Source organism: Nyctibius grandis, chromosome 16 (assembly GCF_013368605.1).
Source record: "Nyctibius grandis isolate bNycGra1 chromosome 16, bNycGra1.pri, whole genome shotgun sequence".
Taxonomy (NCBI): Eukaryota; Metazoa; Chordata; class Aves; order Nyctibiiformes; family Nyctibiidae; genus Nyctibius; species Nyctibius grandis.
Window position 1 is genome coordinate 6,235,071 of NC_090673.1, and position 24,235 is coordinate 6,259,305.

The 24,235-nt window shown below is 45.4% G+C and overlaps 1 protein-coding gene across 6 annotated transcripts in view; it reads right to left on the bottom strand.

The window, feature by feature from the left end:
* The window catches only part of EXD3 (exonuclease 3'-5' domain containing 3), a 248,277-nt gene that overhangs the window by 187,516 nt on the left and 36,526 nt on the right, over positions 1-24,235 (bottom strand). For all 6 annotated transcript variants that reach the window (XM_068414141.1, XM_068414140.1, XM_068414138.1 and 3 more), the window contains exon 3: positions 9,452-9,566. In XM_068414141.1, the coding sequence (XP_068270242.1) occupies positions 9,452-9,488 (37 nt within the window). In that variant the 5' untranslated portion in view covers positions 9,489-9,566. The remainder of the gene's footprint in view (positions 1-9,451; positions 9,567-24,235) is intronic.

Here is a 24,235-nt window from a genome sequence, read left to right on the forward strand (position 1 = left end):
AGCCGCCACACTTCTGTGCAGTCTCCTCTCACCCACTGGGTTTCCAGCTGCACCAGTCCCATCTTCTCAGGGCTACCAAAAAACCCACACCACAGTCAGGATTTCATTCACAAATGAGTTCTCTAAGAGCACGCCTGATTTCCAAAGTCCTTCAGGGAACACCGGATGACTTTTGCTACCTGTGTTATCCATTACCATCCACTGGATGTGGCTCTGAGCAACCTGATCTAGTGGAAGGTGTCCCTGCCCATGGCAGGGGGGTTAGAACTAGATGGTCTTTAAGGTCTCTTCCAACCTAAACCATTCTGTGATACCAGAAGACACAGGGCAGAACAGATCTGTATAAGAAAGTGGATTTTGACTTACTTTTATGTAAATTTTGTTTTCCCATCTGGTGCACATATTTAAGTCAGTACCAAAGGAACAAAATGGCAACCCAAACATTGTCTCTGGCTTGGCTGGCTTACAGATCAACTCCCAGCCTTTAATTCTAGGAAGTGAGCGACCACAAAGTCTCCTGACAGCCAAAGGCCCCCCTCTTTCAATCTGACTCGCTGTTTGTCTTGGAAGTAGCCAGGTTAACGCTGTCCCATTCAGCCTGCAAGGGAATGCGGGGCAGATCGAAAGAGGGAGAGACACAAAGACAGAGAGACACTGCAAAAGACTAAGAGACAAAGACCAGCGGCGGGATGAAAGAGCATGGAACGAAGGCAGGACCCAGCCAAGCCAAACAAAGTTTTCCTTGAGTGATTACATCTGCCGGAGAGTCCCCAGCTTGCACTTTCCTTGCTGAGAAATTCTGTTAGTTGTGTCTAGGACATTTTAAAAATCCCAAGAAAAGCTTCTCTGTAATCATGAAAGCTCTGAACTGAGTGAACTTTTGTTATGCTGAATTACTGATAGTTTGCTACATACTTATTGAAGTAAAAGCTGAAAATTCCTTTACAGAAGATGTTTCTGAGGTAGAGCCCTGGAGAGGGAAAACCAGTAATAAATCTTCATTTCTTTTTCCCCAAGATAAAACAAACAATTTAGAAAAATTCTTCTCCCTCCCCATGTCTGTTTAGCTAAGTACAAAGAGCATCCAGAAGAAAATGAAAAGAGATACTTCCTCAATCAGGCAAAATTAAATAAGGTTAAATGAATGATCTGTAGAGCCAAAGCCTCCAATTCTGTCAGACTGCATCACTCCCTGGAAGTCAACACAGATGGTGGCTCTTCCACAGCCACTAAAGCCACTCTTCACATAGCTGATGGTGCAGGGTGGGCAGTTGGGCAAGAGCACCTACACAGCACCTATGCCAAGACAGGACTGTATGTCAGGCTGCCACAGGCATTTTTTGTATATATGAAAATCAATACTTGCAAGTCAGAAAGACACATTAATATTAATCAGTTTTCAAGTTGGCTAAAAGAACTGTGATTCTGCCTTGATCAGACACACTCCTGGGGTTATCTGAATGCCATTGCCCACTGGCTTCACATCATGAGTCCAACTCTCTCGTCTGCGGCAAACCTCCTGGCAAACGTCCCTCATCTACAAGCCTGTTTTCCCAGCATTAATTTGTACTCTGCCACTCACCAGGATAACCAGAAATGCCAGAGTTGACAGCCTCCAAGTACCTCATTTCTCTCCTCCACAACCCAAACATCTGCCTGCACATATCAGGTAACCAGATATTTGTATTTACCAAATTTGAGGGTCAAGTCATTGGAAGATGCTGCAAAGACAAGGCTCAATGTTAAAAGACAAAAAAAACCCCAAAACCCACAAGGTGCGTCGAGCTGGCCCTCACCTCGCCACAATCGCACACTCCACCATGTCGCAGGTGTGTGGTACCCAGGAAGGTGAAAGCACAACTGATGGGGGGACACCTAACTCATCTGCACCCATAAAACAGCCACCCAAAGGCATGCTTTGGCACACACGCATCTTTCAAGTACTTCAAATTAATACCTGGCTGCATTTCACCACTTCGCTGGTGCAAAAGCAAAACGACTCGTCCTCGTTACATCTCTATTGCATATCGCATGTGAGTGCAGTTACACTGACCAACCCAAACCCTTCCCACCCAGCAGCTTGCCCCGCTGACAGGCGGACAGCCCCCTCCCTGCCCCAGCCTGCGCAGGCTCTGGTCCTCAGCAGACCGTTCACAAGCCAGGCCCACCCAAGCTGTTGCCTATAAACTAACTCAGCCAAAATACGGATCAGTTCTTGCTGGGCCAGTGAATTGAACCAACTCAGTGAAGGGTCCAAGGTAGCAGCACTGGAGCAAAGAGGATGACTCATGTACCCAGGACTGGGTACGAGGGCGTGAGGGAGGAGGGCAGGGAGCGAGACCTTTCCCTTGCAGCTGCAACGAAGCTGCTACATCAGCCAGCACTTCCATTTGCTCCGTTCTGCCAAAACACACATCCTTCCCTATAACATAGAGACACACATTATTAATTATACAATAGCAATGCGTATTCTTCCAGGAACTGCAGGGCAGCTAGGTACAATGTTGAGTTTTATGCGCTCTACAATGCAAAAGAGAAGGTAAAGCTCATACATCAGCCACAAGACAGGACCTCTCAGCCTGCTGCAGCACACATGGCCAAGCTAAGCTGCTGCAGCACCTTGAGCAGGAGTTGCAAGCACTGCTGAAAGGATACAAATAAACACATGGACATCAGCATCATCCAGATTTATTTCCTAAACAGTATGTCTTACAGTAACTTTAAAACAGTATCTATCCTTAAGATAGGCAGCCTTTCCAGGCGGAACCTCCTCTTCTGCTCAAGTCTTCAGGAAGCACAACCACTTCTCCATAGCCAGGATTGTGCCATTTAGAAACACCAGCTCAGTATCTACACTTCAACAATGAGCCTGAGGGAAAGTGCTGAGCGAAAGACTAGGTGGCACCTATGAGATGGGGACCCTGATCAGAACCTGTGAGCAAAGGGACAGATGGTTCACTAGCTCCTACTACATGGCACAAGGAATAAACAGTCTGATGGACAAGAAGCACAATTGAAGAACATCTACTGCAATAACCTCAATCTTCAAAACAGTGGAGGGTTCCCTAAAAACCTGTGGTTTGTTGGGGAGGAGGTTGGGGTTATTTGCCTCTTGTTTTTGTCTTATTGGATAACATTCATTTCCAGTAACTGTCGACCAAAGTGGAAAAGGAGTATTTAACAATAAAGTGCAAGAATCCATTATGAGTAATGGCAACCCATGTGCTTTTATGAAACAAAAACACACCAACATAAAATAAATCAGTGCCTTTTAATTTAACAATGTAAATTACCCTCCCACCTGCTGTGACTCTCTGTAAGGAGAAAAAGCTGGCTGCATATTTACCAAGCTGTCTATCCCAGTCTCATTCTGAACTGGTCTAATGCCCTGGGGTTAGACTGTAGGACTCTGTCATCTCTTGCACTCGTATGACCTAAGAAAGGGAATGTGGCCTTTTTCCCACAAGCCCAGAGTGAGAACATCATAAAAGCTGAACTTTAGCCCCCTTTTGGGGCAGGCAGCACAATAGCAAGGAGGATGCTGTTACTCCCTGGAGGCTCTGCTGCTGAAAAACATCACCAAGCTCAAGTAAAAGGTCAGTAGTTAGGATTGCATCTCTTGTTTTCTTCAGTTTTCCTCCTCCGTCAAAGGCAGTTAAACATTCTTTGCACACACACCCCCTCCCTCCTTCTGAGAAATGCAGGAAGGAAGTGCTTGCAAAATAGTTTAATTTAAAAGAACGTACAATCACATACACAGCAAACGCTGCTTTAGACTGGGAGCAGGACATTTCTATTGCCTCATGGTTCCCACTAAAACACAAACGAATCCCTGAAGTGGCAGAGTCATTCCTCCCTCCCCACACACAAACCGAGGCTGCATTTTGACTCCCAAACCCTTTTGTTGAGGGGCAGACACCTTGGGTGAGAAGATCTGCAGCTCCGGGCTGCAGCCAACCCCCTCTGCTCCTACAGAGGCCGTGCCACCCTGCGGGTCCTTGCCAAGCTGGAGAAGAGGACATCTGCCTAGTGAACAAGGGCTGTAGAGCCAGGGAAAGGAGGATGCAGAAGGCCTTGTAATCTCTCAATGCGCTGCATGGTATTAGGCACCAAGAGACAGTAACGCAGTCCTGGGCTGTAGGACACAGTTTCACCTCCAATCTTTCTCATAACTACTGCTTGTTTGATTTCACAGGATGTTCCTCCTCCAGTGTTTGTTACCTGGACATTGTGAGGTTGTTTGGGACTGTTGGATTTAACCTGATCCTTGTCTTCACTAGATCTATGTGAAAGAACCAGAGTGGGAAGAAACAGCTCTTATGTTCCATCCCTTTTTGCAAAGAGGAATGTAGGGACCCGTAGACAATTAATGGAAAACAACTTTGTTATCAATCAGTTTATGTCCTGTGACCACATGTCCAACCTAAACACAACTCTTCTCAATCACACAGTGTTTTTGTATCCCTGGGCAAACAGCACTCACTATCACAAGCCTATTTCTTTGACTTTTCAGAGGCTTCGGCAGTCCCGAGGACTTGCCTTCCCTTGAGCCACGAACCACGACAGGCACCAGCACACGTCAAGAAGGGGCTCGCAAGTCCCTGCCTGCTTTCACTTCTTTGAGAATTACCAGTCCTCCCAACCACAGGCTCTTGAAACAAACACCTCCGCCCCGCTCGCAGCCTCTCCCGGCACAGCAGCGCTTTTGCCTGGTGGTTTCAGCAGCCCCGATCATGTTACTGCCATCCCGCGTTCCTCACATTGCTGGGCTAGCGTGCGGTGGATTGATTTCAAGTTGGCACTCTCGTATTTAAAAGGGACACTGTCAACAAATCACAGTCCTGTCTTTTTTTTTAACCCATTGCTGTCACAGTGAGTAATTAGATTTATAAAATAAATAAGAGAACAGTGCATGTAGGAACTGAGCATTATCGCACCCGTGGCCTGTTGGAGTGATGTCTCCTTCCTCCAAACAGGATGGCCAGGACAAGCAAAGACACAATAAATTATCTTCTAGAAGGAAATTAAGATATTTTGCATGCTGTTAATGTGAGCACTTTCCCATGTACAGTCAAGCAGCTTCACAAAGGGGAAGATGAATACTTTCACACAACAGGGAAATGAGACTGCCAAACGCCACAAACTGTCTGGGGACTTCGGGTCTATGGCAGGACCTGAAACTAGGTTGCAGAGTTTTACTTTTTTTTCCCCATTTAAAATTGACAACTTCAATTGACAGCATCTACTTTCAGCCCTGACCAGGGGGGAAACCTGACTTTTCCTAGTTCTAGGCCATTGCCCTGATGGGTAAGGTTTTTTGGTTTTCTTACAGCTTTCATAAACATACAGCTATGACTGTTGTTTATTATCCTTCCCACTCCCAGTAACTTTTACCTTCTTTTCTTTTTCAACTGGTGTTATTCGCATGCATGTCTGGTAGTTTAAAAATAATTGTTAACATTTCAGAAATGCCTTCAGATGTTAAATGAGGACTCCATAATACTGCATTCTGTAAAGACCTTAAATAAGAAATAATTTCTGTCCCACAGAGTATTGTAAAGGCATTTAAGGAGCTTACTCCCCACCCCATGCCTGTTGCAAGCCCAGACAAAGGACAATGAAAATGTGAAACAGAGGAGAAGGAATGAAATACCCACAGACAGGCACATCTGGCTGGGCAGACGAGGTGCTTGTGCAGGTAGTCAGCATGGAGCTGGGGATTTTTTGGTTATCAAGTCTGTTAAGAGTTACACACTGTTTTTTACATGATAAAAAAGTATAAAAAGCAAACTGCACTGAAAGATGTGTTACAAACTGAACCACTACATCAGCCAGTATGCACATGGGGTCAGAGTGGCCAGATTCCAGTAGTATGCAATTTGCTTCTGGAAAATCTTCACCGATTACTTCCACAACTCTAGCCTAAAAACCTCATCATTAAAAGAATATGCTCTTTAATACTAGAGCTTCCACTCATAATCAAGTTTCACCCCAACTTCGCCAAAACGTGACCTTAAGTAAATACTCTGTTGACTCTGAGTACACTGGGCACACTGCAAAGATAGTGACGCTGCAGAAATTACTGGCAGTAGCCTTTTTCAGAGAAAAGTCAGAGGAAAGGCTGAAGGAATCCTGTAGTGTCACATAATTCAGGAAAAACCCAACCCCACAAAATATTTTCTTCTTACGCTATAAGCAACTGCCGAAATTTCATGGTAAGTTTTAAATTTACCATTAAGCTGGACTCTGACTTGAATTTTACCCCAAACCCTCCAATGACCCAAACAGAGAAGACTTGGAGGTGTTTTAACTCCACACGAATTTACAAGCTGATGTGCTTTAGCTGACTCCAAGGTGTGGGCTCAACCACGGGGTGCAATTCAACATGGGCAGCATCAATTTGAAACAAGGAGGGCAGGCGTACTTGCTGTGGCGGTTGATAGTCTTTCCATCCCCCTCCTTCCATTCCCAAGCACAAACCAGTCCTCTTGCTGTTGGACACAACCTACTAGGAGGTAGCTTTGGAGTATCTCAGGATAAAGAACAACAGGATGGCTTCCAAAATACCTACCAGAAAATGCAGAGTGAGCACAAGGTAATGCAGACGGGTCTGTCTGTGTGGATGCTCACACCCAGAAAGACTAACCTATGTGCTCAGCCTTACACATAAAGCATCCAGGCTAGATGTGTAATGAAAATGAAGCCTCAAACATCAAAAAGTTGTTTCTCTGTCAAGTTAGACTCTTGATATTGTCATATCTGGTTGTACAAGAGGATTACACAGTGATCTTGGGAGGTGTTTCAGTGATTGCTCATCATCTCTTAACAGCTGATCTTTGCAGGCTTTTGCTATCAGAACCAAAATGAAATTCCCAGCTCAAAGCTGGCTACAATACTAAAGCCACACTGAAAAAAATAAAACTAAATAGCAGTTTTAAGGAATGGCTAAAAAAAAGGTTACAGAGCAGACCGGTCTGAAAATATTATCTAAATATTGTAATGCAGCTTTTAAACAAAACCAGTAATACAAGAAAAAGATCCCGGTTCAGTTCTGAGCCTTTTCTTGGAGAGAGGCACAGAACCATATCCAAAGGTGATTCATTTAAAGGTGAGGCCTCCACCTTCGTTATTTCCTCCCTCTTTAAGGCATCACAGATCCCGTTTGCCTCATCACTGCCCTACCCCAAGGACCTGACAGAAACCTCTGCCAGACGACAGTCACTTCCATCCCCTGTGGCCAGACACAGCACCCCGGTGTGCTCTGGACCACAGAGCATCCCTGGGCATCTCCTGGGCTTAAGGCTCCACAACCTGCCAGTGCAGGAGCTTCTTTACTCAACATCAGCCCTTTTCCTTCTTTTTCCCCTTTTTGTCTTCATTAAGCTGCTTCTTCTAAAGGGGAATTTTGATTATTGAAGTACTTGATTACAAAGGGAAGGAAAAAAATCCCCAGTAACCTGCTGTCAGACACAGCCTACAGATCAAACTGGTTCGCGCTCACGCTGCCTCTAAAGTGTTTATGCGAGATGTGTGTTTTTCCCGTTGCGCTGCCGCGATTGTTCGCCTGGGCTGGGTGATGGATGGTGGAGAAGGTTGTGTCTGGAAACGTGCTCCGGAGTCGACAGGAAGCTGAGGGGGCCTTTGCCAGCACTTCCTTCCTGCATACAAGGGGAGGACAGAATGGGAAAAACCTTGGCTGCCTCTTACCCTGAGAAAAGTGCTACCCTTCCAGCTGGATTACAGTAAAAATATTTTAATCTTTCACAAGATTATAATATCCTTCCTCTCTAAGTATAGCTACAGTCATAGCAAGGCTTAGATAATGAAATGAACCGACAATGGAAAATGTACTGGGTGGCTACAGAGGGCTGGTGCTGGCAGCTGAACAAATGGAGGCCCAAATTTGAAGATCCCGATCTTCAGGCAAGATATAAATCATCAGTGGATCAGACCTGTTCAACCCAGTATCTTGACTCCAAGAGTAGTCAGTACTAAGCACTTCAACAGAAGGTGTAACATGCACCCAAGTACATCAGAAATGTGTCCCCTTTGACAGCTTCATTCCTGAGCCTGTTTTAGAGAGTCAGTCTAAACTCACAGCATAACATTTATTACCCCTACCAAAAATAACGCTGTAATGAGCAATCCATGAATATTCTGACCATGCGATCCACACATTTCTCATGAGCACCCAGGACAGGTTGTGTTACGGAGACTTTCTTTGAATGTCTTTTTCCAAAGACCCCAACCCTTTGTGGATGATTCATGAATCTGCATGACATCCTGATGTGTAACTATCATCTGTTCACAGCAATAAAAATACACACAGAGTATTAAAGAACAGATATTCCATGTTACCATGGGAATTTTAAAAAAAAACTTCCATTCTTGAACTCACGGATTCAAACCCACAGACAACAGCAAGATCTTGAGTGCAGGCAGGTATCCAGAACTCCGAACTCATCAACCTGCTCTGCCTACAGCCACAGGGACTGTGACAGCAAGAGCACAGCACAAGGGTGGTGGCTATGAGGACCACGTTCCTTGCTATCCTAGCAATCCCCTCAGGCAGATATTGTCTGGATGAGTTTGCCTGAGCGAGTCTGAAAAAGGGAGGAAGAAACTCTCAGGACTCTTGACAAGAAAAGAAAAATCCCCAAACCTGTGAGCAGAGAGCTCTCACAACAGCCTCTATTTCTGAAAAAGGAATCACACAAAAAGATCTCACCCATCGACAAAGAGTAGGGAACAATGGAAACGGTCAAAAAATAGCCCTCGCGTCAGAACTAAGAATGCCCCTTTACACATCCAAAAAAGCACACAGCTGAGCAAAGCCTGGGAGGCTGTCAAGCACTGCTGGCTTACGTGCTCCCAGGCCCTTCTCCTTGCAGAAACTGCCAGAAGCACTAGATGATACTGAATTCCAATAACCAAAGATGGGGATGGAAGAGGAGAGCAAATTTATGGCAAGACAGAGCCAGAATAAGTAACAAATTCCTGTCTGTTCAATCTTTCCAGCAAGGATCCTAACACTGAAACTTCGTGGGACATACATGAAAATGGTACGTGTGTGCATCTTCCCTGGGCCTTACTTTATAGGGTAAAGCAATTAATGAGAAAACCAAACTATGGATAAAATCTGAATGAGTTGTATAACACAGTAATAAAAATCATGTGTTCTTCTGAATTGGTGAGAAGTTATAAAAACAGCCGTTATAAAAAGTTTCAACCTGGAGTACAGTTCTAAGAATGTTGATATCTAGATGTGGACCAGGAAACCTCAAAGATGCAGTAACCTTCATGGCACCCAATTCAGCATTGAATTCACAGGTTTTGCTCTATTTGTGACTCAGCATTCTCCTCCAACAGCACTAAGGAAAATAAATGGGGAGCAAGTCAAGCTGAACGAACAGGAGAAGACAGGCAAACACTTGGACAAGCAGCAACTCACCAGTGGGCTGATCACTTGAGTCACTGTCCTGATTCATCCTCCCAAAGGTGGCACCAAATCAGGATGCTGAGCTTAGTGGTCTACAGCTCAGAGTTGGTAGCCCACGCTCTTGCTTCTGAAAAGAAAAAATGTAGGGTTACTATCAAACTGTAGGAACTTCACCCTGTGTGACAAAGGAACTATCTTGTGTGTGGCTCATTGCCTTTGTATCTAAGCAAGGTAGTGGAGAAATTGTTTGCATATAGAATTTAGTGTAAAAGTCATAGTACATTGCCTGAAGCTCAGAGAACTAAATGGTGAATCGGCGAATTATGCCAACCAAGAATCACTGAAAAGCGGCATCTGAGATCTCATGCAAGTTAAAACAACATGTAGTTAAAACAACATCTGGGTTCCTGGAATAGGTCAGGATTAGCTTTCAGATTTCAACTGCACAAACAGGAGTCTCTAACACTGTTTACTTGATTAACCAAACAAAAAACTAGACCTATCTAACTTCCAAACTGGACAAACAGTCCACGTGAAAGTATGTTTTTGCCGTAGCTAAACAGCTCCTCCTCTTTGTTTGCTTGCCCTTCTACTCATCACATCTTGACTGTGGTAGAGTTGGGAACAGAACCCATGTCTCCCAAATCCCAGTCCAGTGCCTTAAACCACCACATCCTTCCTGCTGAATCACACTGCAGAATTGTTTATCAGGAAGGAAATTCCCCCTCGAGAGCACTCACTCTGAGTGTGCTGGTGGAAGACAGACGCTTAGAAAAATACAAACGGACTCACAATAACAACAAGTGATTTAAGTCACTGTACAACAGGCTAAAGGTATACACCAGTATATTGTTTTTTGTTGTTAGGAGCAGTATAAGTAAGGGATCACTGAGCAGGACATCACACAGAACAAGCAGTGCATCCGGATGACCTCAGAGTCACAGCCTCCTGCTCTTCCAAAGATGATACTTAACTTTGAAAACATCTATCCCACATTCAGCATTAGACTGAGCTCTTGATTTGAGGACTAGTGCCACACAGGAGTGTTTTAAGCATATTTAAGCAAAATGAGCTAATGATTGCCCCTAGTCATCCTGAACAATGCACATGGTCTGAAGCAAAAAGGATGAAGGTCTAGCAGGTATCTGACACATCCTCTGCCTGCAGTTTATAACTGCCCCCAAGGTGAAGTGACATCCAGGTGGATGGGGAGGCTTTTTCACCTGATGCTGCAAACAGAGTTCACTGTCCTGCTTCCTCAGTAAGAGCTGAGGCCACAGCTACCACCAGACACAGAACTGGAGGCCACTGGTTTCCTTCTGAGCAATTTCAGTTCAAGCAGGGCCACTATCATGGTGCTAGAGTGAATGGGACACTCCCGAACCCTCATCTTCAGAGCCACTCCAAGGAAAGCAGTAAATCTCTCTCCTGATAGTTTGTTAACCCTCTGTGGGGTCAACTCCTGTGCCATTATCTCAAGCCCTGCCGTAGCTGGTACCTTCCTTAAAGCCCAGCAGCTGGGTGAAGACTGCATGAGAAACTTATTTCTCCTCAGAAAAAGACACCAAAACAAAAAAGGAGGTTTCTATTCCGCTTGGTTATGGAAAAAGATTTGAAAACGTGAAGTGAGAGTAACTTAAAGCTTTAGAAACAAGAAGGCAAATACTAGGAAGCAATGTTTATTTGTAGTCTTCTGCATACTGTGATTTTTAAGCCTACCTCACATCTGACAAAATACCAACAGATGTCTATCCCAGTCTGTTGGATTATCAAGGGTATCCCCCTCAGCATGGTGAAACCTGCCAGCTTGACAAGAATGTATTTTTAATGGAAGTTCCTGCCCAAGTTCCTAACATCAATAAGCAAATTGTTGTGACACCAAGGGCATAAATAAAACCTGAACCCGTGAAGAAAGCCCCATACACCAGTGAACACGTCTTCCTGCACACATGCTGAGCATCCAGCACGTCATCGGCATCAAGAGGATATAAAGAACAAAACAATCGCCGTATGCAGGTACCAACCACGCAGAGCAATATTTGAAACCAAGACATTCATACCCAGCCTTTCATAACCTACAGCTGACTGTGCAAATCACAGGCCAGCAGCTCATTTCTGTATGTTTTACTCCTGACAGTAGAGTTGACCCTACATTATAAAATCAGCAACTTCAAACAGCCGGGTCACCGCTTCCCTTCCAGCCAGGATAAACAGTTTACCAGCAGCATCCGACTGAAGTTAATGCAGTGACACACTGCTTCATTCAATTTGCAGCGGTACGGCGAGGAGGGTTATTCCAGAGGGTGGGCAGGGACAGTCTAACAGAACTTCTTGCAGTGAGATGAGTCCTCCTTTCCAAAGGAGGAAAAAAAAGAAAAAAAAAAAAAAAATCACAGCTTAGACTTCAGTTTCTGAAAGCCCAGGAGGACCTTTAAACGTGATGCTTCAGTGATTTCTGCCCCAAAGCTCTCCCGCTGGAGGGACACTGTGACCCCCAAGGCATGTGTCGGTCAGAGGAAAGCAGCCCGGGCACACACACAGGGTATTTGCCTATCAGGGCATTTGGCAAGAACAACATTTGTCCTTTCTTCTTGTAGATCTGAAGAGTCACGGATAGGGAGGATGAAATAAATACTTTACGTGATTCCTAAGTATCCCTGCAACCTCCAGAATTACTTGGGAGACAGCTTGCTATCTGCCTTCCTGGAAGCGAATTGCAACAGAGCATCTAAGCAGAGGCTCATTGCACCAAGAGAAGAAAGCGCCTGGCAGCAGCCTCCTCGTTCACCGCACTGCTGGCTCTGAGCATCTCCTAAAAGGCTCCCAGACTGACATCCTGCAAATCTCCACTCCCACCAAGAGGCTCCTGCAGGCCGACAGCGCTCACAGCTATAGACTTCCCTACACATCCAAGTGTGGGACTACAACTGCTGATCTTTTTTCTTATTTTTCTTATTTCCCCCCACCTTCTTCAAGTATGTGTGAAGTCCTGTTCTGCCAGCAACACAAACGGGTACCACTCTGCAGACCAAGCCCTCCCCTGCTCATCTCACACTTCTTAACACCTTAATCACATTCAGTCTCTTGGAAAACTCTGCAAATAACCAGCACAACTAAAGTCACTGCTGAAACTCAGGGCAAGGCTTCGAGGGTGTTTCTTGGGATCCGAGGTGGTTCTCTCACCACGCTCCAGCCCTATGAAAGGATGGTGGCTCCAGAACACGAGGTGCTGTGGTTCACACCTGCTTTTCCCTTTGGAGGCTGCCAGAGAGCGATCCGTTCGTTGGTCTCTGGCACCCTCTGCTGACAAACCACCACCGACCTGTCCCACCCCGCACGCCCAGCCAGTGCCCACAGCACGGACAGAAGTTTCAGGTTGGAAGGGCCATGGCCCGCTAACGTAATCCGCATCTCCTTTTCTAGCTGAATGTTTCATAACTTAACGTTTCTTTTCTCTTATTTGTTTGGCCAGATTTCCATAAAATTATACATATCACAGATGCCCCTTCTTCCCCTTGGTTTGCTCCAGTAACCGAGTACTCTGTAAAGGAAGGCTCCCTACACTCCTGCCTCTGGTGTTACCTAAAACCCCTTGTATTTCGCATCCTGTCCGCCTTCCAAGGACGCCCAGCACCTTGCACGCAGCATCTATCCCTTCCCTTCCTTCTGAAAAAGTACGTATCAGGGAGGTGACCTAAACTCCAACAGTAATTTGGAGAATGAAAAAGGCAACAAACCAAAGCACCATGTTCCTGCTCAGGTATCAGCTGGGGATAACCAAGCCTATCACCCCTGGAAGGGAACCATCCGAACCCTTCCAGTCCCATACTTTTGATGCACAATTCCCTCAACAGTCCCCACCCCACACTTGTGTCACAGCATCTGTAGCATCATGACTCCTCCGTGTCCCTGGACTGGTCAGGAGGACCAGGGGGAAGAGGAGGAGCAGCAGCAGAAGCCAGAGCTGTGCCTGGCAGGGGCGCTCTGTGCCACCCCCCTCCACCAGTGCAACCTGGCACCGATGAAAGGGAAGACATCACCTCACACACCTCTGTCATGTACACCAGCACCAACCCTGCATCGTGTCCAACACACGGCATCTCACACAAAGGCACGTGGATACACCGAGATGTTTGAACAGAATATTCTGTGTAAAGGCAACAACGAAACCGAAACCTAACCCTAACCTTCTGAGGTGTGTTAACTTTAGAGATGGATTTCCAGCCTTGTTACTGCTGCATTTTTCCGCTTCTTGGTTTTTCTTTATTCCTGTGAAGGAAAGGCCAGAAGAACAAGCTCTGCTTGACAGTTATCAAATGCTGGGTACACCGAAACACAGCTTGGAGGCTGAATAGACACTTACACTGGTACTTTCTAAATGCTATTTCAAACACACGCAGGTTGTACTTGACCTACCAAAGGATCTCCACTTCAGCAGAAAGAATCCCAAAGGATCATTCCACCTCCAAACCAGCACCTTAAAAAAAAAAACCCCAAAACCCTAAGGAAGCTTTGGAAATATGCAACGCAGAATTTCAACAAGAATCAAAGTATAAAAAAAAGTTCTCAGCAAACAGAAAAATAGGTCAGTGTGGACACACTCTACAAATTTAATTCCAATTTGTTGGCGACTACAGAAAGCCACTATAATATTAAAAAAAAAATTTGAAAAACTTTAAAAAGCCAGGGGACTAAATAATCAAGATGATTGTAAAAGTAACGTGCAAATCCTCCTTACTAGGAGATACAGGGTAGTTACTTTAAATGCTGACAATTCAGTATCTCTTGAGCTCTCTCTCAGATTAAAAAGCTTACTTTGCTTTCTTTTTTCCCATCCTAGAATAGCCCTGTGTTAAAGCTGTAAGCACACCACCACTGGGGACTCAATATGTGACTTCATTGCTTCCCAAAACAGAGCCAGGGCTGTTTCATTTTGACTTCTTCAGGCCCTTTGTCTGCTTCCCAGCATTTTGATTTCAAGTTCAGGCACCGCTGTTAAGCAACGCACCCAGCATGATTAACATCTGCCCAGTGCTCTGTGACAGAGAGCGTTTGAATGTTTTCTCCTGGATTGCTGAGGAAGCTTCATCATCTTGCAAAAACTTATTTATTTTCTTTTTTTTTTTTTTTTAAATGCATTAACCATCCTCCAGAGTCTGACACTCCTAAAAGGCTTTGAGGGACAGGCTCTGGCAAATGTAGCTGCGGCAGCTGAAGACACTGCTCTCGCCAGCTGTTTGTCCCACCTTGCTCTGCCAGGAGACAGCACAGCTGGATGGAGGTCTGCACGCCCGATGCCTCAGCTCGCAATTTTGGCACGTTAATGTGAACAGCGGGTGAAAGTATTTGTGCAAAACTGCTGGGCTTGGAGCTACAGAAACGGAGAGAGAAGGACACATTCCTTCTGCAGCACTAATAAACAGTGGGGGACAGTCATCTCCTAAATTATTGCAGCTGTTTGGCCAGCAGACATGAGTCAGAGCACTAACACATGCAGATCGCCGATGCATGTAGGAACACGAGCCGAACTCTTACCTCCCGCTGAATACTTCACTTCGGGGGTTGCTCCTAAGGGATCATAAGAGACTCTTCAGCCACATCTACACTACAAAGTTTTGGAAGTACAATTATGTTGGTAAAAGTCTGGTAAAAACAACCCCTTCCTGACTGACAGATGCTCAAGCAAACTCCCAGAAAACACAGATACAATTTTAAGAATTGTGGCATTTACAGGAGGGAGGGAGGAAAGTTTGTCTTTGACAAAACCACTTTTTTTTTTTAAAGAGTTGACATTTTCTTTCTCCTGAGGGCTTTGCTTGAATAGCTCTAGCTATAGGCACAGCACTAAACACACAAACCTTTACAGGATGGATGAGTAATTTCAGCAATCCAGTAAATTTTCTCCATCTTGATCTACGTCCCTTGCTAATCTCCATTTCTAGTCACTCAAAGGAGCTTAAACTCTGCCATGTTGATTTCTCCTTGATTACTTTCACTCCCAACCACGTCTAAATGCTACTAGAATCAAAGCAGAATAATCCAAGGATTTCTTCTCCAACCAACATTTCCTCTGTTATCCCTGTTGTTAGCAAATCCCTCAGATCCCAACTGTCTGCAGCTCCTCATTTTCCCTCCTCCACCTGAGTTACTAACAGGCTGCTCACAGCTAGAGTGGAGCCAGCAGCTCGGCAGCTTGTGCAGGTTTCAGGCAACACTCAAGTTCATGGGCAAGCTCCTCTTCTGCCTCCCACTGCTATTATGCCTTGTCAACATTTGCAGAACTCAGGAGTCCGACAAGCTATTGGCATTTTAATTTCCAGGTTATCTTATCGGGCTTGACCTAGATTTTCTTCACAGTTTTTCTCACCTGAGATCTGATACACCTTGTCAACAACAAGCAGCTGCCTGTTTTAGTAAGTTTTGCCTCTTATTTCTGTTTCTTTTCCCCACATCATTACCTACAGGTCATCCCACCTCCTTCAGGGAATACCCTCTTTGTTAAATGCTGCGACAGAAGGCAGAGCAGAGGGAGGAACGCAGGATGACACAGAGGATGGAGAGGCAGGAGCTGCAGCAATCAGAGATCAACTGCCAATATCTGGTAACGACTGAAAAGCTGGAGGAGACACTGGCCTTGCTGTGGCTGAAGATCCTGACTGCTACTTAAATATAAATTAAGGGATGACCGATTACTGGCTTGAGACTTTGACCAGTAGATCTCTTTATAACACAAGATCAAACCTTACAATGCACTAGTGGCCTTGTTTGCCCACTCTCGGAGAAGACCCCTGACCTGAACAATTCACCTGTTGGCACCTAAGGGCCTGACACCCCCATATCAATCCTTCAGGGTTCTCACTGTTTCTTTCTGAACAAGTTGCATTTTCACTGTCATCACCAGATGACATCAAGGTCAATTAAGGCTGCTCAAAGTCAATTAAGTCTCTGTCAAGCTTTTAGATCACGAAGCCAATAACTCTAGCATGCTCTCCTTGTAGGCTTCCTCATGCTCCAGGAGAAACAACATCCTCCTGGAGTGCAGGGATAATGTCAAATCCCACAAAGTCAGAACAAAGTTGAGCCACATTATTTATCATTAACTGCGCACTGAATTTTGATCTCTTCCCGAGCCATATCAGTGTTATCTACACCAATGCTGACAATAAATTGCTTTCAAAACTCCTTCAGGGAGAGCTCTTCCTCACCCTTCATCTCCAGAAAAAGCTTAGAGAAGGTCTTCCTCAGAAAACAGGCTTTGAATGCAGTGATTAAGCCATCAGCGGGATTAACAAGGTTATCTTCGGTGACATAAATGACTTTCACATGGGACATCTGTTTGTAATCAAGTTTGTGGGAGATAATATTGTCCAAAACAAGGAGAGTTTTGAAGTCTCTGTTCTGTTCTCCTCACAGCACCCCTGGAAGGCCAGCACCAAGAATCCACCCCTGAAACTCATGGATAGTGAGCCAGGTTTTTCCACACGACTGGAAGATGGGTCTTCAATGACCTTCTCATTGCCCTGTGGTTCTTATTATGATAAACAAGCAAGGGCTTTACCTTCCAGTCTCCTGCTTCATCACCCAACAGACAGTCAGACCATCTCAGGGGAACAGAGTAACCAAGTTCAAAGGCTCAGATTAATTTTCAGAAGCATTTTGAGCAGCACCATGCATAGTCCCTGTGAAACTGTCTGCTCAGATCAGGAGATCTCAATAGTTACAGAAGATTCTATCATTATCTTCAGAAGAAGTTGAGAAAAATGCTGTATTAGCCAGCTTTTGGACTGTTACACATCCATAAAGAATATTATTAACCTGAAAGGCATGTGTTTTTCTCAGTATGATTTATTAGTTGCAGTAATCATGGTCTAATTTTTCAGAAAGTACTACAGTTTATGCATAGTTTTAACCACCTTTTGAAAGGGCTTTAAGTAATGATGCATCAACCCATAAAATAACACAAATGTTAGAACCAACACATAATTCTCCTTAGGCACGGGCATGAATATCTGATTTATGTCTGCCAAATGATTTGGCATCTGAACAACTGGCAACAAATTCAAAGTGAAACAGCAAAGCTGTGGGCAACCGCTGGAAAGATTGGGATTCTTTCCCTTTTCATTTCAACATGAAATGCCCTGTCTGCTCTGGGATGTTATAGTCTAATTCACTTGTTCACAGGGCAGCAAGTTAGCTACATCAAGATAGTGTGCATCTGCACTGCTTTGCCACAACGCCATAAAGCACCTCTCTTTTGAGCATCATGTACGCACAAGTCTGCACTTGATCAAAGGAACCACTGGAGAGAGATCTCACCCTGTAATGCTCTCCCGCAAAGCTCTCCACTCTCTGAGTTTGCAGATGCCTACCAGAAATTGCAGGATCTGAAAAGCAAACAGAGAAGTGGGATTTTCCAATCCCAACAAGGATGACATGCTGGAAACTGAGGAAATCACGAACTTTGTTCACGTACAGGGCTGGATGGACACAATGCACTTTAGGATGAACTGCAACGTTCCCTCCTCCATGCAGATGAGCACAAATGCTCCTCACCGTGCCCCTCAGCTTCTCCAAAACCTTCTGGGACACAAAAAGGAAATCTGAGGCAACACACTGAAAATGGAAAATTGCAATCTCCTAAAACTTATCAATCACTTGAAATGTTGAAACAATACCCTTTGTCAAAGCTGTGGGTGGTGAAGTTGGCACAGATCCTACTGAAGAGAAACTTGGTCTTCACTGGTATGAAAGCATGAAGTGGCATCCTGTGCTGATGAGATACTCAACGTGAATTTCTTTCAAGGTATTTTTCCTACCTCATTTAGCTTAAGAGTTTGTGGAAAACAGGAAGACGGGAACAGCCTGGGCCAACAGCATCCTGAACCAGAGACACCACGCGGGTGCAGCAGGAGGAGGAAAGCTGTTCATCGACGGTAATTGAAGGCTGCTTGCTATTTATTGGGAGGAAAAACATCTTTTAGAACACTGTGTATCCCTCTAGGAAGCTATAACGGAAATTTGGCAAGTGAGGTGCTAACATGGGACTCCACAAGCTTCCGTGAGACCTGCAAGCAGCAAGGGCCAACATAAATGCTTCACCATCCTTCTGCGACTCCCCTGCGTCAGGCAGCATCAAGCTGGTGCTGCATAAAGGAGAATGAGCAGAGAGGACCCCAGAGGCACAGGGTCTGCGTCCAGATAAGATCTTTGAAGCACCAGGCTGCAGCGATGTTTGTACATTTTAATTAATCTTAAGAAAGGCAATAACAGCTCATTTTCTTGAGGGTTGGGGCAAACTCGCAGCCCAGTCATTTTAAGAAAGGAACACAGAGAAAATAAACACCAGTATCTGAGACGAAGGCATTTCTGACCTAGGCTTAAATCGGCATTCACAGCTTTATCACCGTTTCCCCCACGGCCGGGGATGCTGAATGCATTGTCTTCCCCTGCCCGGATGAGGAAGGACGCTGACGCATGGCACAGCCTACCCACTTTGTCACACTCAGCAAACAAAGGGGAAGCTCGCAAAGGCGAGATCAATAACTGGAAGACACAGAGGCAGTTTGTCCCCGACGCTGGACAGTTAATCCTGATGCACAATCCCCCCGTGAATTTAAAATGCTTGATACATACCGTCACTGGCCGTGATTAAACATCTAATGACACACACGCTCTGATAGATTAGAGTATTTGTTCTATGGTCACAAAACCCTACAAAGAATGAAAAGCCTCCAAGAAAAAAAAAAAAAGGAGGCTTGAAACCTAAAAAAAACACTAGACACCAAGAAATAAGTGGCTTCTAAGTGTGCGCTTAAGAGTGCGATACAGCAACAGCACAATTTTAGGTAGCTTCCATAAAGAGAGTTGTATTTGCTACATTATTTCTTACTACACAGACTGTGTTGTAATTATTTGTCAGTATTAGTTTACAAAGGCAGATGCCAATTAAAAAAGCCATTGCAAGTGCAGCAGGATGTTAAATGTGTATTATTTCGTGGCTAAGATGGAACGCTTCACAAAGTACTGAATATTGGGTTTATTTCTGTACACTCCTTGGTTTGGAGAAGATACACAGACTAGAATCATTGCTAACACCAGCATTGCAATATACTACTTGAGCTCACTCTCTATTCATTATTTCTGCATCTCAAATTGGATTTTATGGTCTCAAATTCAGAAGCAAGACAAAGCCAGAGTAATACTGTACTTACGGCCACTGCAACATGCATTTTGAATGCCACTGTTTCACACCCACTTACCTATGCATAAGTAATAATCTCTTTACACAGATGCTCATTCTGGTCCAGTTCAGACTCTGCGGGGAGGGAATTTAACCTGGCAACGCTTGTCACAGATTAAAAAGAAGAAAAAAGGAGCAAGGGAAAAGCTATGAAGATAGGAGGACTAAGGATACCAGAATATATACATAAAATATGCCTTTCCAAGTATAACTTACATTGCCTCACTCTTTCTGAATGCTCAGAACTAGTTCACAGGCAGCTAAATTATAATTTTGTTTCTCAGATAACAGAAACTTCATTTAATATGCTCAAAGTAACCAGCTCTGAGACTTGGAACAGAGCTCTGGAGACCTCCGGCGCTCCTCAGGAAAAAGGAAAAGCACCGTATCAGGACGGAGGACGTGCCTGCCGTACTAAAAGGCAGATGCCTTCAGAGCACTGGGTGTTTAGTCATCTCTTTATCAAACCCTTAACTAATTAAACAATCCCCTTGTCAAAGAGGACAGTCATTGTTTGTGTGACCGATGCCCTGTAAACAGAATGGGATAATCTGCCTTTCTCCTTTTTTTTCTCCCTCAATTCTTCCAACCAGCTGGGGGATGCGCCGCCTGCTCCCCAGGAAGCCCCGGCTCGTCTGTCATTCTCCGCGGCTCGCAGCGCGCCGCTGCTGCACGCAGCATCAGAAGCCAAGCTTGAGACAATAACGCCTCAGACACACCAACAATCGATCTGATACCACGCCATTAAAGAGTCCCCAGGCCTCTGAAGGGCTGAGCGGACAATCAGGAGGGGAAAAAGAAGCGATTCCTGGATAGACTTGACAATTAAAACTATTTTGATCTACTAACGGCAAAAGATGCGAAAAGATGCATTCCCAGTACCCTCTTCTGACTTCAGTACAGGGAAGAAAGAGCTTGCACATGGTAAAGCTTTGATCAGATGGCAGCAGGCTTGCTCTGACATCTGCACAGTTAAAGCTGTTCATCAACCGTTACAGACTCAGAAAGTCACACTTTCAAAGCTGCTCTCCAGCCCCGGGTACCCAAGGGAACAGCTCATCTGAGTCACTCGGGGGGTGGATACACCACGACTACCAGAAATTAGAGAGGGCAACTCTTTTCTCATGTGAAGCGAGGTCCGTGTTTCTGCAGGTTGCAGAATCCCAAGGTTTGTGGGTACGTCCCGTCTCTGTATTCCTGATGTGGGGTCGGGGTGGGGGGGTGTCTCCCCCCTGCACAGCTCTGCTACCCCATGGACATAATCACAACAAAAGCCATTACCTGTCACAGCTCTCCTTCATGAAAGTTTCTCTCTTCCTGCTCATACCACCAGCAGCACTTCAGGCTTATTTTCTATAGGAAATTCAGACTACCCAGTAATTTAAATTTTGATTTCAAATGCAGTAGCCTGAAACCAAAACTAATCACTTTTAAAACACACAGATTTTGCAGAACTGTCGTTCCCAGGAGAGAAGCAGAGAGCAGGCTGGGTGGGCAGCCCTCGCTCTCATCCCACGTGTGGCTCCCCCTGCCGCTCTCCTGCAGGGCACTCCGGTGGCAATGGCCATGCATGGCTTCACCGACTGTAACTGGTGATAACCACGGCTTCATTTGATATTAGGAGATTCATATGCATCTGCTGGTTTGACTAAGGAGGAAATGGGGTATTTCTGTATCAAAGGTGAGGAGGAGGAGGAGGTGGAAGGGGGCAGTGGGAAGGGAAGGCTGAATAATACCCAAGTGTGAAAACCCTTCAGTGCCCACCAAAAGAAAGCTCGAGGCCCTCTGCAGACTAATCCATCATGGGTTGTATTGTCAGAAAGACGGGATTACCAAAATCTTCGCCAATCACCCAGGCAGTACCTGACAGTACCATTTCACGCAGAGAACAGCAGAGGACGAAGGGCTTAGCACAAGTGGGACAACTCTTGTCTTCTGCTGAGCAACTCCACTGCATCACAGCCTAGCTTTGAAGATAAAACCCCTCCCCTGCTCCTCCACAAAATACTCAATGCCCACTTCAGATGGCGATTCAATGACTACCTAGACTTAGCCTACTCTGGGCTGAGATGAAGAGTGAAACCACCTCACTTCATCACAGATCCACAGAGGCTAACAGAGCAAGAGTGCGAGATCCTTAAGCAGTGTGGACACCCTACCGAGGGACTCACGGAGGTATTCAGGTGTCCATCTGCCTGACTTCGCTCAGCCCTACCTTCAACGAGTTGTCAGTTGGCTTAAAGCTCCTCCAAAAGAGACACAACAGCGATGGGTCCTGTACTCAAGACAGGAGGAAACCCAGGAGACAGCACGTACAATACAAAGTCTGTTTCTTTTTGCACCTCATGTAGACCACATCAGGGAAAAAAAATGCAAAACTGCTCTATTTTTAACCTACCACCAAGAGAGACTTTATAGAGCCATGCTCAAATCTGAACAAGTTCCTCATCTCAATCCAAGTTAAACTCAGCAAGTGTAAAGAAGACATCCCAAATGGAATATATCAAAGCCAAAATGACGTTATCCTAGCAAAACTGCAAAAATTTCCCTATCTGTAACAAAACAACCAGCAATACCGGCCTGAAGGCTCTTTTTCTTGCTCTCTCCTGATTTTGTTTTTTCCCTTCCCTGGTGTTCCCTTCCCACCTCAACACTGCAGCCAAATTTTAAACAATATACATGAAAATAGCAGCTTTCAATCCGTTCCCGGAGCAACCAAGCTAATGAGGCCACATGGCATCCCAGGGCACTGCGGCGGGAAGGGTTCAAAACGCTCGTTAGCACAGCCTGCACCGCTCGAAAACATGTAAAACGTCAAACTGGCGAGCATTTTACTTTCTTTCTCCCCTGCTCTCCAAGTAAAAGAGCATTCAGATTTCCAAAGACATACTGTGGAAAGAATGAAGCACTTCTGGAAAAAGTGAAAGACCAGTTTGCCTTTCTAAATTTAAAGATTTATAAATCAATGCAAATTTTTTTTTTTTTAAAAAAAAAAGCAGAACCCTTCTGCAAGTTACACCACAGCAATCAAACAGTTGTTGTAGAAACAAGTACCTGTTTTTCCTGACCTACATTTTCAGGTTGGCAGGAAATCAAAGTTCCTGTCAAATTACAGCAGATTTTGAACAGACTTGCATGCGCCCTCCAATCTCAGCTACTAAATCTGTTTGGGCCCAGCGAGTTCATTGTTTGTATGAAAGAAGGTACCACTTTTTAAAGTGACACGTGTAATAACTACACATTTATTACATAAATGCAAGCAGGTAGTCTTTTTGTTGTAATACTAAAAGGGGGAATTGATTTTCCATAGAATTTGGTTAAACTGGAGACATTTTCCCCTCCTTGAGCTGCTGTATACCTTATCGACTATATTTATATTAAAAGCCATGTGGTTAAGCAGAGACAACCACAGAAAGCAAACGAGTCTAGCTTTGTCCTAAAGGCCTTAATATGAAAAGGCTCCCCAGGTAACAGCAGCCTGTGTGGGTCTGATGTTGCCATAAACAAACAGCAACCAACAAACTGGCATTTTCTGGCTAAATACAAGACAAGTCATTACAGACAAGACCCACAGACCAGTTGCCCACAGTTACAGCACCACTCAAAGGAGAGCCCTTTCATCAACTCAAGCACAAATAAGGTTGGGTGGAGAATGGATGGAGAGCAGCCCTGAGGAGAAGGACTTGGGGGTGATGGGTGACGAGAAGCTCACCATGAGCCGGCAACGTGCGCTGGCAGCCCAGAAAGCCAACCGTGTCCTGGGCTGCATCCCCAGCAGCGTGGCCAGCAGGGCGAGGGAGGGGATTCTGCCCCTCTGCTCTGCTCTTGTGAGACCCCCCTGCAGTGCTGAGTCCAGCTCTGGGGCCCCCAACAGAAGAAGGACACGGAGCTGTTGGAACGAGTCCAGAGGTGGCCACAAAGATGCTCAGAGGGCTGGAGCCCCTCTGGTATGGAGATAGGCTGAGAGAGTTGGGGCTGTTCAGCCTGGAGAAGAGAAGGCTCCAGGGAGACCTTCTAGCAGCCTTCCAGTACCTGAAGGGGCTACAGGAAAGCTGGAGAGGGGCTTTTTACAAGGGCATAGAGTGATAGGACAAGGGGAAATGGTTTTAAACTGAAAGAGGGGAGATTTAGATGAGAGATGAGGAAGAAATTCTTTGCTGTGAGGGTGGTGAGACACTGGCCCAGGTTGCCCAGAGAAGCTGTGGCTGCCCCCTCCCTGGCAGTGTCCAAGGCCAGGTTGGATGGGGCTTGGAGAAACCTGGTCTAGTGGAAGGTGTCCCTGCCCGTGGCAGGGGGTTGGAACTAGATGGTCTTTAAGGTCCCTTCCAACCCAAACCATTCTATGATCTGCTTCACTCCTTAACCCATCGCAAGGCCATCAGCTTCCTCCTTGACTTGTTTTTTTTCTGTGTAGGGTTGTGTTGTGCCTGTTAGAGTGCAGCCCATTCCTGGATTTGGAATTGCGGAAGGGCTGTCGCCCATGCCAGGTGATGGAAAAGGCTGACATGGGCTGCAGAGGCAGGAGGGCAGCTCCGTGCTGGACCTCAGGGCTCTGC